At 34.7% G+C, this 17,043-nt stretch overlaps 2 protein-coding genes across 4 annotated transcripts; one reads left to right on the top strand and one right to left on the bottom strand.

Annotated features, from left to right (window-relative positions):
- On the top strand, window positions 265-1,467 carry LOC109333761 (probable long-chain-alcohol O-fatty-acyltransferase 5). Its single transcript, XM_019569327.1, has one exon. The coding sequence runs from the start codon at window positions 370-372 to the stop codon at window positions 1,459-1,461; it is 1,092 nt and encodes a 363-aa protein (XP_019424872.1). The 5' UTR covers window positions 265-369; the 3' UTR covers window positions 1,462-1,467.
- LOC109334536 (transcription initiation factor TFIID subunit 6-like) lies at window positions 5,222-16,552 on the bottom strand. Of its 3 annotated transcripts, XR_002106110.1 has the most exons (13): window positions 16,349-16,552; window positions 15,625-15,711; window positions 15,110-15,211; window positions 14,903-15,011; window positions 14,460-14,554; window positions 14,239-14,376; window positions 13,869-13,964; window positions 13,482-13,606; window positions 12,624-12,756; window positions 11,311-11,436; window positions 11,093-11,201; window positions 5,428-5,519; window positions 5,222-5,338 (listed from the first exon to the last, which is right to left on the bottom strand). XR_002106110.1 is itself a non-coding variant. In XM_019570361.1 (12 exons), exons 1-12 carry the CDS (start codon window positions 16,472-16,474, stop codon window positions 9,791-9,793), a joined length of 1,572 nt encoding a protein of 523 aa, XP_019425906.1. In that variant the 5' UTR covers window positions 16,475-16,550; the 3' UTR covers window positions 9,643-9,790. The 3 variants fall into 3 exon arrangements, 2 of the variants coding, with proteins under 2 accessions (XP_019425906.1, XP_019425907.1); XM_019570361.1 differs by lacking the exons at window positions 5,222-5,338; window positions 5,428-5,519 and adding an exon at window positions 9,643-10,116 and having other exon boundaries at window positions 16,349-16,550; XM_019570362.1 differs by lacking the exons at window positions 5,222-5,338; window positions 5,428-5,519 and adding an exon at window positions 9,704-10,116 and having other exon boundaries at window positions 15,110-15,175; window positions 16,349-16,550.

The raw sequence follows: 17,043 nt of genomic DNA, 5'->3' as shown, positions 1-17,043 counted from the left end.
CAACCGAAAATCGAGATAGACAACTCTAAATTAATGAAAAATTATTTCCTTATGTTGATTTTTTAGTAGAATATTTTACTTTTGTTAATCTATTGATTCTATTCCATTTTTTGGAGAATGAAGATCATATGTAACTATTTATGCCCTCAATGATATTCCCTACCAATTATAATATGTCACTCAATTAAATATAATTTTTATAAAAACAAAATTATATTAGGTGTTGTAGTTGGACATGTCATCTCCCTTCTTTAGGACATATTTGAAGATCTACAATTTTGCTTTTGGGGCTGTCCTAACTAATCCTGAATATCTCTCATTGACCTTGGACATAACCAGAACCAAGATTCATAGGAGAGTGAAAAAGAGATGGATGATGAAATTCAAAGGTTCATCAAGGTATGGATAACATCCATCTCATGTCTATGTTATTGTTATTACATAGCTTCAAGAATACCAAAAGGGTTCTTTAGGCTTCTCTCCCTTCTACCCATTCTCTACCTCTTCCTCATCCTTCCCTTGAACCTCTCTTCCATCCACCTTGTAGGCCCCACCACTTTCTTCCTTGTTTGGCTTTCTACTTTCAAGCTTCTCCTTTTCTCCTTCAACCAAGGCCCTCTATCATCATCCCCAAACATCTTCTATTTCATCTCTATAGCTTCACTTCCCATCATCCCCAAACACCACCCAACATCAAAGGATTCAAAATTAACCAAAAATAACACCAACCCACCTCACCAATCAACCCCGAACATAGAAAAATCCAAAAAAGGAAATGTTTTACCATCACTTTTGTTATTCTCAAAAATGCTTATCGCGGCATTGATCATCCATGCCTATGATTACAGAGAAAATCTGCACCCTCACCTTATCCTTGTGCTCTATTGTTGCCACGTGTACCTCGGCATAGAGCTTGTGCTAGCACTGTGTGCAGCACCGGCTCGAGCCATGTTTGGGTTCGAGATAGAACCACAGTTCAACGAACCATACCTATCTACTTCATTGCAAGACTTCTGGGGCCGTAGATGGAACCTTATGGTTACGAATATTCTACGGCCTACAGTATACGACCCTATACGCCGTATATCTACGTATTATGTGGGCCCTATGTTTGGAATTTCAACAGCCATGCTGGCCACGTTCCTCGTGTCTGGGTTGATGCATGAGGTGATATATTATTACCTTGCACGTGCGCCTCCCACGTGGGAAGTCACGTGGTTTTTTGTGCTTCACGGTGTCTGCACTGCTGCCGAGGTGGTGGCGAAGAAAGCGTTTGTCCGCCGTGGGTGGTGGTTGCCACGTGCGGTGTCGGTGGTGCTGACATTGATGTTTCTTGCGGTAACTGGGCAGTGGTTGTTTTTCCCTCAGCTGTTGAGGAATGGTGTTGATAGGAAGGCTATTGCGGAATATGCAATTATGGTGGACTTTATAAAGTCTAAGCTACATATTTCTATTTTTTGAAGGGGTACAAAAATTATTAGTTATATTGATTATTATACTGATTATTATACTGATTATTGTGTTTCTTTTAATATCATTGGATGAAACAAGTCAAGAGACAAGATTAGAGATAAGATATATGTATTCTACTTTTGGATATAAATTTTAGTTATTTATCATATGTTATCGGGGTTCACATGTGATACATCCTTTTCAATACATGTTATGTTGAAGATATGATTTGTTTTAAGGTTTGTTTTTTGTACCTAACTGATAATAGGAAGAACGAGAAATGTTATTCATAAGATTGAATAACTTTGGTTGTCAAATATCTTTTTTAAAAAAGAATGATATGAAAAATAAGAAAATAAGAAGTGAGAGTGTTACTCATTTTTTACTTTCTTCCATTCATAAAGAGTGTCCTTGGGTGTACTTTTGCATTGTAAAACCTGAGAGGTGAATCTGTTCTAACTTGGCTGCTAGGTGAAAATCTAATAGATCTATGTGCTCTGCGTGATCAAATTGCTCCTGTAAACTAGTTTAAGAGGTTAACGGAATCAGAAAGTGCTTGTTGTTTCGATTGTTGATTGAAGAATTAAAAACCTCACCTCTGGTAGAGGTTATGAGCCAAACCAATACAAAATTGCTTTGAAAGACATTCTCTGTAGCCTGTACTTTTCATTGACATAACTAGTATATTAATACTCGAATCCTCAATTTATTTAGCTTTGTACTTACTGACATATAATTCTATACTTTTGTTGTACTAATTCCAAAAGTTTTCCACTACGCATCTTATACTTTTTGTTAGTCACTTAGTTGTCTAATGTTTGCCAGCGCCAATGCTTGTCAAAAAATTGCAAATTTAGTATCATTAGCTATCTGCTAAATTTGTGGATATCTATATTTGTTCTCCTAAATTTGTAGATATCTACTTTTGTTCTGTTTGATTTAAGGTCTCATAAGTTCAACTACTTTCTATCCTTTTATGTCCTTGTGTTTATGAAGCGTGTTTTTAACTTTTTATATATAAAGTCAAAGAACTTGATACAAACCCTCGCCTATTACCATTAAAAATATCATATCAACTAGTTTTCAATGAGTGTCCTAAGATGTTAAAAGTTATGATTTAAAAAAAAAAGAGGAAAACTGAGCACAAGGTCCCGCATTAAAAAATTAGAAGTTAAACTTTCTTTTGGGTACATTGTAAACAAGAAAGCAACAAACTAGCCCAAGGGAGGTTGACAAATCAAAGGAGCTGAATCCCACACAAGAAACTTGGTTCACCTCGCGAACCACATGCTTGATATCTATAAACCAATCAAGTTATGGGAGCGACATTTGTTGGGAAAGACATACACAAACCTCGAAAAAAATTAGTTCTTTACTCGTAATGTGATAAGATACCCTTGGTGATACCAAAAAATATACTCATACCTACACCGTAGAGTACTGTGTATCATTTGACTACAGTATTGAAACCCAATGTTGTGACCTAAATCCATTCTCATGCTGTCCACTAGAAGTAGAGATTACCATTGCCACTTTGAGAATCATCCACTAACATGTGAGGACTTGCTGCACATTTTCATGTCCTCAAATAGAAAAAGAATGTTATTGTAGTCCAGCATCTTTTGTTAAGTTGCCGTTACAATTATGCTTAATTGTGACAGTTTTGGTATAGTTGTTTATATTGTAGCATTGAAATTTCTGATTAAAAAATAATTTTGAAATTGATGCGGGTCAATTAAACCATAATGTGATTACCAACACGATGTTGATCTAGTGGTGTAAGACATCATTTGATCTCCAAGGTCGAATGTTCAATTCCTAGGAGTGACACTTATTGAAAGAAACAATCACGAACCCCAAAAGTGATTAATTCTTTAACCAAAAAGGTGGGGATACCCTTGGTATTTGGTAATACAAAAAAAACCATAATGCAATTGCATTATGGTCACATTGCATCAGGTAATATGATTACAGAGATCATCACAACCACAGGTGGTATAGTCCAATACACCTATGGGAATGCAATTTGATACAATGGCGCTAACTACTAGCACCAAAGACTAAAAGTGTTAATGTAACGCCCTATCGGTCACATAATAAACATAGTTCATTACCATAGAACTATAAACAAGGACCACGAGACGGGCAAGGCTTAACTTCCTTTTATCAGCCCTTTCTTAGGGAAAATCATTTCCTTAATCAACTTATTTATCACCAAAATACATACCCAATATCATTGTCTACCCACATCTGAAATGAATGAGTGTTAAATACAAACATTTTAACACAAACATAAGGCAGCAATACAAATGCCAAATGGAATACCATTATCCAACAATTAATACATACAAATCCACCTTTAGAAAATACTAAATGATTCATGAGAGCCGAAATCAAATTCTCTCCAGCAGCCAAACTGTGATCCACATTCTCTAACTTACAAGGAGCCTACATCTGTTCACGTTGAGATTTATTCACCCTCATTCAATATCGGTACTATGAGCGGTTTCATTTGGGCCATATAGACAATTGCCCACCTGATAGAACAAAAGAAAGACAAAAATGAGCATAATGACAAACAAAACTTGATATAGCTATTTGCATATTACAATCACAATTGAATCACAAATTGTATTGGACATGCTTTCAGACAGCATTTATTCCATGAGATAAGGTAGACAGCATCCTTTTCACTCATGTTCATCCAATTTTGTTAGAAGTTCTATGTGGGTGATAAAATATGCATAATGGTAAATAGAATCTCAAACAAATAAGTACATAAACTACTTACAGTTTTATCTTGTAAGTTCACACACTTAGAATGTGCACACAACATATAAAAGTGACAGTAAGTAGTTAAATTAAAGGAAAAATATAATCTCCAAGATAACCACCGATCCACGGTGGGACACATTTCATTTACGAACATCACAATAGTGAACAAAGGTGGAACAATGCACTTCTCTAAAAAGAACATCACAATATGCTCAGTCATGATAGCCTAAATTATCCCACTCCTATGAAGTTCAACTATTCTACTGCAATTAATTTTATTACAATGACCAGCTGATATAAAGAATGGGCAGTTAGACCAAAAAATACACAAAATTTGGCATGGCAATATAATGGTCGTCAATGAAAGCGAAAGAAAAGCTACTGAAACAAACGAGTTCAACTGCAATAACTGTGGACAGTGGAGAGCCTACGAGTATGAAGTCATGTACATGAGAAAATAGTGTTTTATACTTCTAATTGATATATTCCTACCCAAGGGAAATAATCCCAGGTGCACAAGTTCTACATGTAATAATTCCTATTATAACTTGATACAAAATATAAAAAGAATGCCCAACAGACAAAACTTACATCAACCAGCAGCATATTGTTGCAGTAATAACCAAAGTCAGGTGAAATCTGCAATAGAATTACCAGATTATAAAAATAAATGAGATAAAACAATACAAAAAAGTTTTTTCGGGGTAATTGGTTGTCCCGCCACGGAAACGAACCCTTGACCTTTCTAGCAGACTTTATACCACGAGATCAACCCCGTTGGTATACAAAACAGAAAAAAGAAAGAATAGAAAGGATGTAATATAATGTACTCCAATTGTGATCATAGAACCCATAATTCAACCAATGCAACATCTGAATACTGCTCCGGAATCGAAACAATAAATTTGTAACATAAAACGGAAAACTCAATCAAATGATAAAACACACAACAACGAAGAATAGAAGCAGCATACAGATTAGCAGAAGGTCCTCTGTTACAGCAAATTCTGGTGCAGAGACATGCGATTATCCCAATCACTGCGAAGATTAACGTCGTTATCAAGAAACCCATATCGATTCAAAGCAGATCCTGATCAGAGAAATCTGATTCCTGCAACAAAGTAAAATCAAACTGATAAAACATATTTTCCACGAATCCGAGAAATGGAAAACATAAAAGCGTTGAAATTGTTGGGTTACCTCTGAGTTGTGAAGTTGTTGATGAACGGTATAGAGATCTCAGGATTCTTTCATTCTTCACGTTGCGCTTATAGTCAGCCACGTTGCCAATTCTATGATTCAGAACAAATTGGGCTTTGGTCCACATAGGCCAAATTGGATCTACATCTCAACCCATGTCAATTTTATATTACTTTTTCATATGGTCTGTAATGCTTGAAACCATAAGATACACATCATAATATTCATTCGGTATAAAAATTTATATATAATCATTGTATTATTCATCATTCATTTATATTATTTTAAGAATTAATAATAATTAAAAATGAATAATAGATAATATATAAAAACTTATTGCATTATCAATGTATATATCTTTTTTTCTAAAATATACAAGAGGATTCAAAGCTTTTCATGTTCATTTGTACTCTCTACAAAAACTAGCTTGCAATAGTCTCTTAATTGTCATCTATATTTATAAAATCAAATTGTTTTTTCTTTATTTATACGATAATCTATTTTCTTACTTAAAAGATGTTTTGACAATGTTGTCACTAGTTAGAGGAGGGGCTATAATTTCAATATGTACATGATAAAGAATAAAGAGTGTGTGACTTAAAGTAAAGAAAATTGTAGCTATTACATACATACCGTAAGAAATTACTAGAAACCCTACTGGATTATTCTCTATTTGTTGTTCTGTTTTGCAACTTCTTTCCATTTTGGTCCAACATATAAGTATTTCCTAACAACTTACCAAAATTCACAATTTTGATATCAATTGATATAAAATAAAAATATCTCTTTTGAAAGTGTTGCACTAATGAATTTTTATTTATTTATAGTAACAATTTAAAAGAAGAAATAATTAAAGTACCAATATGAAAATAGAAAATAAATTATTTAAAACAAAAAACATATATGGCAAACTTCAAAGTAGAAAATAACTTAAATTATAAATCTAATAGTTCTGCTTACAGATTTATATAATATAAACTACTTAAACTTATATGGTCTCTTTTTTTGGTTATTGGGTGCTAATTGGATCTACATCTCTAAGAGAAATACTTGAAACCATAAAATATATGAGAAGGTTCAAAGCTTTTTATTTTCATTTGTTCCTCTCTAAAAAAACTAGATTATAAATAGTCTGTTAATTGTTATCTATATTTATATAAATCAAATTGATCTTTCATTATCTCAACAATCTACTGTGTCTCACTTAAAAAATTTGTTTTTGACAATGTTGTTAAACTTGGTAGATAATCAATTCGATCAATATAGTAGAAGCGGAGCTAGAATTTCAATATGAACGTGGTAAAGAATAAAGATTGTGTGACTCAAAGTAGAGAAAATTTTAGTTATTACATGCATACCATATGAAATAAATTTGATATATTACATATAATATAGACAAAATTACTGGATAACTCTATTGATTTTGAACTTAAAACTATTTTTTAAGGTAAAAATTATTTGTGGTAGCCACAATATTTGGATCGGTTTTTAAGCAAAAAATCATCCGATCCAAACGCTAATTAGCATGCGGTTCGGTCCGGTCCGGTTTGGATCGGTCTTGTTTTTAGATATTAACATATAAACCCCTTTTATTTCAGCCTACAACACCAACAAGGCAGCAACCATAATAATGAAGAAAAGTTTGATTCTTTTAGTACTTCATCATCACAAATAGAAAGAACAAAAGGGGGAGAAATGCACTTACCCAAAACGAAGAAAGTGTTGGTTTGATGGAAGAGGATGGAGGAGGGTGTGAACAATCAGGACAGATGTGTGGTGAAGGAGGGTGTTGATGACTGTTGAGGAGAGGAGGGCGTGGAGAAGGAGGGTGTGGAGGAGAGAAGGGTGTGGAGGAGAGAATGAGGAATTAGGGATTTAGAATTTTAGGGATTTAGAATTTTAAGAGAGGGTAGCGTTTTTTGCTGTGTGTCTGTGTGATATATTTGGGTTAAGTTAATAATATCGGTCCGGTCTGGATCGGTCTGGATCCCGGACGTGAAACCGAAGACCGGACCGGACCGATCGGTCCTTAAAAAATAAATCCAATACGATCCAAATAAATTTGGTTTTTGCGGTTTCGGTCTACTTTGGATCGGTTTGCGGTTTTTGTTTTGGACCGGTCTGGATTTGAACACCCCTAGAGGTGAGTTGGCCAAACCGATACTAAAGTGGTAACAATGGTAAGAGGTGGAGGTCAGGTCAGTATAATGTTAATAGCAAGGTGGTAAAGGAGAATGGGTGAAGACAAAGGAGAATGGTAAATCAAAAACAAATATTGAAACTAAATTCTTTAAAATACACTTTCAAACTTTCTTCATGAAAAATAAGCTTCTTAATTTTTTAAGAGTTTCTTTAAAACATGTTTGGCCAACTTCTCCTTAAGAAATTCGGAAAAGCTTGGGCAACACTACCTAATTCATCGTCTCAATCCCAAGTGGATTTTTACAAATAGAAATAGAAATGGGTTAAATTGTTGTGTTAAGTATTTTTGAAAAATATCTATTTCAAAAATATTTTCCTTAAGCAAAATAAGAAAGGTGTGTTTGTTTAGCAAATAACATAAACAAATATATCAAAACATTTTTGAAAAAAGTTAATTTCTTCAAATTCAAACCCACACAGTTAGTGGTAAATATAAAGTTGAGTGTATTAAAATAAACACAATGATTTATATTAGTTATCTCAAGTTGAGCTATGTATAGTGTCCCTTAGCTCATCACTAGAGGATTTTCTTCATTCAAATTTAACTTAAAGAGAATCCACTATTATAATAAATAGTACAAGTATTCTTCATCCCAACATGACAAACGAGTTCAACTTGATAGTGTGATAATGGCGTGGTTGGGAAGTGAACAGTGGTGCTTTGCACATTGGTGTGACGCTGGTGGTTGCAGGTGATGCTCAACACATGGGGCGGGTTCTAATTTGTCGGGATGATGGAGATGTATATTAGTATCACTATGTGGAAGACAAGCAAGCAAAAAGAAATAAGAAAAAGTTAAGGTATCTATATTAACTACACATATAGTACTATACCTAAGTTTTTTATCCTTTCTTACATGGTCTTCTTGGTATGATTCACTGAATCTAATTTATTATTTTTTTAAATATAGAATTTAATGTATAAATATGCTTTCCACAGTAACACTACGCCATTTTTAGACCACATAAGCAAAGTAATAAACGTTATTGATATCTTCATAAATTCCTAGTATGAGTTGTAACTTCACACAACATTTTTTTATTGAGAAATGTTAGTATGTTAATATTTTGTGGTAAGTGAGAATTAAACATTCAACCTCCTTATCACTCTATTCCTTAAGCCCTTTACCCTTAACACTTAACCACCTTATGAGTTATTTCACACAACTTATTGGGGACTCAATTACAAATGATTACTAAACTCCTAATAGAGATCAATTGTTACAAAATGTAGTCTCATTTCTCTTCTCAGCTAATTAGTTTGTGCCATATTATTTAAAAAACCAATGTCACAACTTTGTGAAATAACTCAGCAATGATTTATGATTTTTAAATAACATGCACAATCTAATTGGCAAGGATAGGAAATGAAATAACATTCCCCCACAACTAATCTCTATTCATAAATTCTGTAGTCAATTACATATTTAGTTTAAAGACATAATTAAAAAAATTCAGGTGACTTGGTGGTGAACTAAACCTTGATGTTACTTGTTCTTACTTCTTAGTAACATTATTAAGATATTTTAAATCTTTATATTAGAAAGTAAGAAAGAAATTTAGTTGAAGGCAAGTGAAATAGCGCACAGTATACGATAAACAATAAATGAAGTGAGTTCAAAATTATTGCTATTGTTTTTTTCCACTAACGGTGACTCGCTGTATATATTTCTGTGAAGATACTCTCAATTTCATGCTTTCCATTTCTAATCAATTTCCCTTATCTAATGATTATCATTTTTCTAACATTTTATTATTTTATCATTTAGATAAAATATTATTGAAGGACTGAAAAATTCATCATTTACTGAAAAAAAATATGTAAACTCTTGGTCACTAGGGTACTTTCCAGAAGTGATCGAACTTATGAGAACCCAAAATTTGTCCATGCTATCATGCTGAGTGGTGTATAATAGAGATACAATCAAATGATAATAGAATCAATGCTAAATAAATCATCTAAACAATTGCGCTAGCGTTTACATAGTTTTTCCAATAGTTAAAATAATTTTTTTTTTAAATACAGACTGCACTTAGCACGCCGTTATGAAGTTTTTAAATCCTAAAAACAACCTCTTCGCTTACGATGGTATGACTACGTACATACTCTCCTTGAACCCCATTAGATGGGAGCCTCTACCACTGAGCCGCTATTTGTTTTTTACAAAAATATACATGCTTCTGGTTTTGGAATATATGACAACAAACTCTCACCAAATAATTCAAACAGTGAGGACAGCAAATGACCTGTATCCATGTCATCCTTCCAGGCTTGAGCAAGAATGGAAGATACCTTAGACTGTTGACCTTCAACCTCTCTCCCTGGCATGTTGTCATTTGCTAATTGACGACCCGTTGATGACATGCCGATGTTAGAAATCCCCATCATGGTGGAGTTCATCGGTATCAAACCCATAGGGCCATCTACAGCAATTTTCTTCAGTGGAGGTTGCTGCATTAGATTGTCTGTGGTGGCTTTACGTTTGCCTTCAAAATGGAAAGTAAACATAGATCATAACTATCAATATGCAAAATTAAAGGTTAGACTGTAATTGTAGGAAACATGGATGCCAAAAAGACGCAGCTTTTCAATGGAAACATTTTTAATTATTTAAAGTAAAAGTTGGGAAGCTTCAATGAATATAAAATAATGTCTTCTTCAAGACAGCACAGTACAAGCCTTGTGAATGACTTAAATTGATACTTAGATAGACATCCTACCAATGAAATTCCACTAACAAGATACTTAGATATCATATCTCATCTAAGAAGCACACCAGGTATCCGGCACAGATACTAGCTACACGAACAAGGTTACGCACCCTATATATTCCAAATCTAGCTATAAAATTACATGTTGATCAAGCATTGCAATAAGGCAATCTCTTCAATACAAGCCAGACCTTGCAAAATAACATGTATTGCAACTAAGCTTCTGTCTAGTTTGCTACTAAATGAAACGAAGAAACAACTACTACTTCCTGCTCTCTTTAGATGCTTTTCTTAATATATTGATGGTGTTTTTTAGAAAACTGGGAGATAGAAAGTTCTGAAAAATTGTATTTATATGACAACATTCAAGCCTTGGTCTCACTATAGGTGAAGACGGTTACATGGATCGAATGGCATCATAGTGCCCGATCATAAATTATACCCATTGACAAAACATTGATCTTTAAATCTTTCCTAATTGTTTCATGTAAAGTTTATTTTTACATCCCACTGCCTCTAGAAATTGGACTAATCCCCAGTTGATCTATTATCCTTACTGCGGTTTCAATGTTCTAACGGTCTCCTCCATCGTGCCCTATCAAAAAGAAAAAGGGCCGTGTGATACAACAATCATCCTATTTCCTAAGGCATGCATACAAACTAACATTGCCAAATTCATGTATTCAGGAGCAGGAATCTATTGTTTCAAACAGATCAATATAATTCTCAACATAGCAAAACAGAATCATACCTGGCATTGCAGTCATGACTTTTCCACTGCCTCTTGAAGTAGCATTAATTGGAGACAGAAAACTGCTGAATTCTTTGACCTTTTTATGCATACATTGGCCTACAGCACACTGAAAGGTTTATGACTTCAGTAATTAGCTAAAAAGATGTTCAGGAGAAACAAATAGATTCATGCATAGTGAAAACAAGTATTTTATATAATAAAACAATCCTACTCACCAGCAAGGCCCCATAAACTTGACATGCAGCATGCCTCTTTATTTCATTTTTTTGCTTCTCAAGTTGCATTTCTGGCTCGAGAAGATGCAAATATGGTTCGAGATTTGGAATAATAAGCGAGCGAACCTGCTCAAAGTGAGGAAGCATTATACGTTGGCTGACATCAAACCAAATAAAGGTTCGAAATCACATAGCAAAAGAATCACACATGTTACCACATAAAAAGGAAGAATTTTTGTTGTTGTTATTGTCCACAAGAACTAAACAGATGGTTAAACATCGTGTTTGTATTGAAAATAAGCATATCTAATATAACAAAATAATAATGTCTTTATTGAGTTAATATTGGAGAGATGGCGTTGGCTAACGTGCTCATCCTTGATATATGAGCATGTGCTCATGTTAAAGTTTCAGTTTTTCCTATTATACCCATGCCTCAATTTGATAATCTCCAGCCCCTGTTTTCATCTGTCACACAACACAAGCTGCCGCCACTGTTACATCCCCGGCAAGTGTGCTTCTACTCCATCACCAACCACCTCATCACCCTACCCATGGCCGTTTACCCCTTCCACCGTCACATCCTCCTGCCTTCACTGTCGTTATTCGCTGGAACCATCACCATCCGGCAAACCTGCCCACTGCCACCCCTTCTCTCTATGTTTAGATCTGGAAACCACTCTCTCACCTCCTCATTCCATGCAATGCGAAAAAGCACAAGGTGGGTTTGAAGATCTGCTTCTTCCACATATGGCTCCTCCAAGCCACTACCAGATCTGACTTTTACTTGTGCCGTAGGTCGATTTGCAGCTTCAAAGTGTTGTTTGGTTGATTTTTCTGGATGGTCTTCATGTTGTGGTGGGGCAGGGACAATAGTGGTGGTGGAGTATGAAGGGGTGCTTGTTGTTCTTGTGATGGTTGCAGTTATGGTAGCGGTGGCGAGTGGGTGCAAGCAGGTGAGAGCGAGTGATGAAGGAAGATGATCGGTTAGATGTGGTGGCGGTAGTTGGCGAGGGTGCAAGATGGCAGAGGTCAGTGGCAGTATGTTAACCGTGGTAGCAGATAGAAGACACCAAAGGAAAATGATAAAAATGTCAATGACTTAGTTTGATCTCTATCATCGAATTTTTTAATAATAAACCAATGCTTCTCTTATTGGTGATAAATGAGCACAATACTTTAAACTAAAAATTGTGTAGCTTAGACTTTACTGAGAGATAGCATCAGAGTATTAATATTAAACCAACTTTATAACCCATCTAACAATCTACTTCACTGATGTTAAAAGTTAAAACACAAAGGTCAGAAGGTACCATTCTTGATCCAAGAGCCGCTATCCCTTTAATTGCACCATAGTGTTGAGGCAGACTTTTTGTAGGGTCTAAGAAAGCATGAAGAAAAGTCTTCGTCACCCGTGGCTGAAGATTGTGATAAACATGCCCAAATCTGTAAACTTTCATAGATTAGGAACATATGAACGGTATACATGCTCAAAATATTCATATCATTCTATTCCATTGAACCGGCAGGTACAATGGTAAAAGGTTTAAGAAAACATCCATGCTTCTTAAACCAAAAGATGTGTAAACTTAAATTAGCAGGGACATTTTTGGTAAGCAAATGAAGGACCCCTCTTGTCATCTACAGTTCTAATGGAACCATGTTATTCAAAATAAGCAGTTAAACTTTTACCATTAAGTTATCTATGTATAGTGTTCCATTTGAATGTAACTATATAAGTAACAGCCAGCATTATCATCTAGAATTAAACTGTACTAGAACCATATTACAAGCAGCAACTGAAGTCTGAAAAAGGTGGCTCAGTGCACAAGGCTCCAAATCTAGTGAGGTCTGGAGAGGGAAGATGTACACAATCTTACCCTCACAAGCAAAGAGGTTATTTCCAGGATTTGAAGCCATGACCTCCAAGTCACAAGGCAAGGAACCAAAGTCTAAGCAAAAAATTTAGACGTTAACCCTCTCATCACTCTTTGTTGTCCTATGTAATATATGAAATATATAAATTGGTAGAAATATCAAATATGCACCAAATGCCAATCTAGAGGAGTCGTAATGGATAAGAACTAGTAAGTTAACACCAGAAACAAATGAACTGTAACATAGTAATTTATAGTCTTATTATCTAAAAAACTAAAAAGGTCAGTCAGTACCTTTTGCATATTGAAGCAACAATATTAGCACTGAAGCTCCTAAGCTCCCAGTGTGTATCAGATAGTCTGTTTCCAATCCTTTTTGCAACAATGCAGGTAATGATAGGAGGCATCAGTTGATGTAGCTGACAGGATTCATCAAATTATTAGACATTAAATGAAAATAAAAATACTTATTACTATAGTTACAGCTCAAGTTTAAGCCATATATATTTGCATTTCAGTCTTTGCTTCAGCAACCCAGACGAGATCGAAAAATGTAATTAAGTTGTTAAATGTTTACTTATAATCACAAATGACTGAATGATCAACCTCATGATCTCATGTCGACCAACTGAAGTTGAAAAATCATAGTTGTAAAGACATTTACAGTAATATCATACTTACATAAAGTTCTATATGTATGTGAGGATTCTGCAGAAGGCTACGCACAAGACGCATCAAGGCAAATAGAAGTGGTAAATTATTTAAATTTTGTGCCACCTGATATGACAATGGGAAAAAACAAAAATGAGTATTAAAAGTATATTTCACACTATAATGACCATATACTATTAAGGTTACGAGGGCGGCCCAATACACGAGGCTCCCACTTAGTGGAGTTTGGGGAGGGGTAGGCGTACGCAACCTTACCCTTGCAAGCGGAAAGGTTCTTTCTAGGATTTGAACCTGTGACTTTATAGTCACTAAGCAAGAACCTTACTGTATACTATTAAGGTAAGCAAAATAAAATGTAACTATACAAATTTGTCAGTACCTCATCAGCTACAAAGCGTGACAAGTAAGGAACCAAAGGATGGAGTCCTGAGTCCGTTGCCAGGCTAACTAATGCTCTTCTAAAGGGAATAGAGCCAGGCTTTTTTAAAATCAGCTCAGTTATTTTGTCATAGTAAAGCTGTAGAAGAAGCGAAGTTCATCAACGTTGATAATAAACAACAAAATTGAAAACCAAAATACATACCACATAATAGTGCATACCTGGAGCTCCTTTGTTATTACATGTTTAACAGGTAACTTTACATCAACAGGAAGTCCATCTTCCTTATATTCTGGTTTTCTTATCTCAGAGGGAGCTGCAAGTATCAGACACAGGCAAAAATGTCAATGTCCGAAAACTGAAACTTTTCGATCATAAACCTCGTAGTAACTGGAAAGAAATTAAACAGAATAACAAATGTAAGTAAAATAGCACAAGCAAATACATTAATGTCGGGGAAATGGAAGTTGTAGATTATAAACCTCATAATAACTGGAAACGCATTAAACGTAACAAATTTGTGTGGATGAGATAATTTGTATATTTTACAAAAATATGTACGCAAGCATACTAGGCACAATTGATCTTACTATCATGCAAGCTGTGCATCCCAGTTACTAAGGATGTGATCTCAGTTTGATTGCACTTAAATCTAGAAAAATACCTTCAGCTGGAGCATTTTCTGGAATTGCAGGTTGTACACCTTCAATAGCCAGCCAGTGACTGGTAACCGATGTATCAAGGGGTGCTTTTGGTAAAGGTGCTTCAATCAGCTATTCAAATGAGGAAAGATGTTAGGATATCATAACAGGTAAGCAATTCAATTACTTCTATTAGAATAGAAATCTTGATGTACCTACTAATTCCTTACATCTTTAAAGTCCACATCTTTGTCATCAACATAGAACAAATCCTTGTGTCCAGCAGCTCTTCTGAACCGCATAGGATCATTAGATGTGAAACCATATATCGGCTGATACAAATAAAAGTACAATAAGTACAAAGATAGATTTTTTTAACAAGCTGAGTGCACACTGGATTTCAAGACAAACTTCTGAAGGTGAAGATAAACACAAGTCAGATAAAAGTAGAAGTAGAACTCAGAAGTTTGGAGGGAATATGTAGATATAAATGTGACGTTCTACATATAACCACTCTCACATGCCTACACTTCTCAGTGAAAAAATAAGTGCCTCTCATATGTATACTTTTGAAGCTTAACTGTTTCCCATGCGAGTAATAAAAAATCGTCTATGAAGTAGAAAAATGCATGCTACCTCAAAAAACAATATAAACAAATTCACACAACTTCACAGAATATAACAGAACATGAAACTGAATTCTGGAAGTAAAAAAAAAAAAGACAGCAATCGTAAAGCAAGTTACCTCTAAATTTCTCAATCCAAGTGCACTATCCACATCCTCTGTAGCAAGAAAAGTTCTCTTCGAGTGGCGCATGCATTTTATAGACTCCTGTACCATTCAAAAGAAACAAGCCCATGTACCCATTCTTAAAACTAAACTAATAAAAAAAAGAAAAAAAATACTGAAATCAAATCCTATAATCTGCTGCGACCCTTTTAACATGATCATCCCATTCCAACCATCCATACTGTAAAATTATCAAAATCCGACATCAAATCCTACATTAGGTTCTAAATTGCAGACCACATCAGTAGATGAGGCTGGTTTGAAATCAAAGAAAAGGACCACATCCAAACAGTAAGGAGTGACGCACTTCCATCAGAACCACATTGCGGCACAACTGATAGCATTAGTTTTGAAAACAAATTCTCAGCTACAAAATTCAAACGGAGACAACTGCACTGTTTGCGTATATAGTATGTCATTAAGTCCCTATGTTAGGTTTCTTTCTAATTCTTTATATGTTGTTAGCATTGCTGAGGTGGCATATCACCGACCATAGCAACAATAGGTCGTACAGAAAAGAGGGGTAAGTTATATTTTTCTAACCGGATTACAGCTTATAGCACAGGAAGTGACACAAATTGTGGGACATGCTCCCCAGAAGAAAAGAGGGGTAAATTATATTGCATATAAAATTCAAAATGTGAAAAAAGAGAGGGTGGTGGTGTTATGTTATGCGTACCTGCATAATTTCACGAATCCGATACTCGAGATCGGGAGCGAGAGCGAGAGCAACATCAGGGGATAAATTGGTGATGCCAATGGTCTGTGCGATTACTTCAATTGTTTCCTTCGGAACGGTACTCATCTCAATTTCAATCGATCATCAATCACAAAAAACACGCTTAGGTTTAACCGAGAGAGTAGTGGTAATAATGGGATAATATAAATGAGTCAAACTTTGCAGCACAAAATTACAACATGCTCCCTCTTTTTGGAGTAACCCTCTTATAAGTATTGGGTTTGTTACTCGGCTGTAAATATATCAGAATAATTTTTAAATTGTGTTCCGTCTTGAAGATTTATTAGACTCTAAAGTTGATTAGGCAGACTTTTGTACTAACATAGATTTCATTAGATATAATATTTTTTCTTTATCTATTTTAGACAAAATCTTCTCAATGATTATTTTTCTTAGTGTATCTATATGTTGAAAAGTTTATAGAATCAATAACTTATGAAATGATACTTTTCATTAAGTCATTTGCACAATAGTGCCCTAATTTATTAACAAAAACAATAAAAAATTGTTAAAAATAACATAATAAAGTAGATAGACTACTCAAATGAAATGTATTATTTAAATATATGTCATTATTTTGTATATAATTAAACAAGTATATGTAAACATAAGTTGGCGGTGAACAAAAGATGGGT

The sequence above is a fragment of the Lupinus angustifolius genome, chromosome LG19 (assembly GCF_001865875.1).
Source record: "Lupinus angustifolius cultivar Tanjil chromosome LG19, LupAngTanjil_v1.0, whole genome shotgun sequence".
Classification (NCBI taxonomy): domain Eukaryota; kingdom Viridiplantae; phylum Streptophyta; class Magnoliopsida; order Fabales; family Fabaceae; genus Lupinus; species Lupinus angustifolius.
Note: the sequence above shows the minus strand (reverse complement) of the source record. Positions and strands in the feature narration are given on the sequence as shown.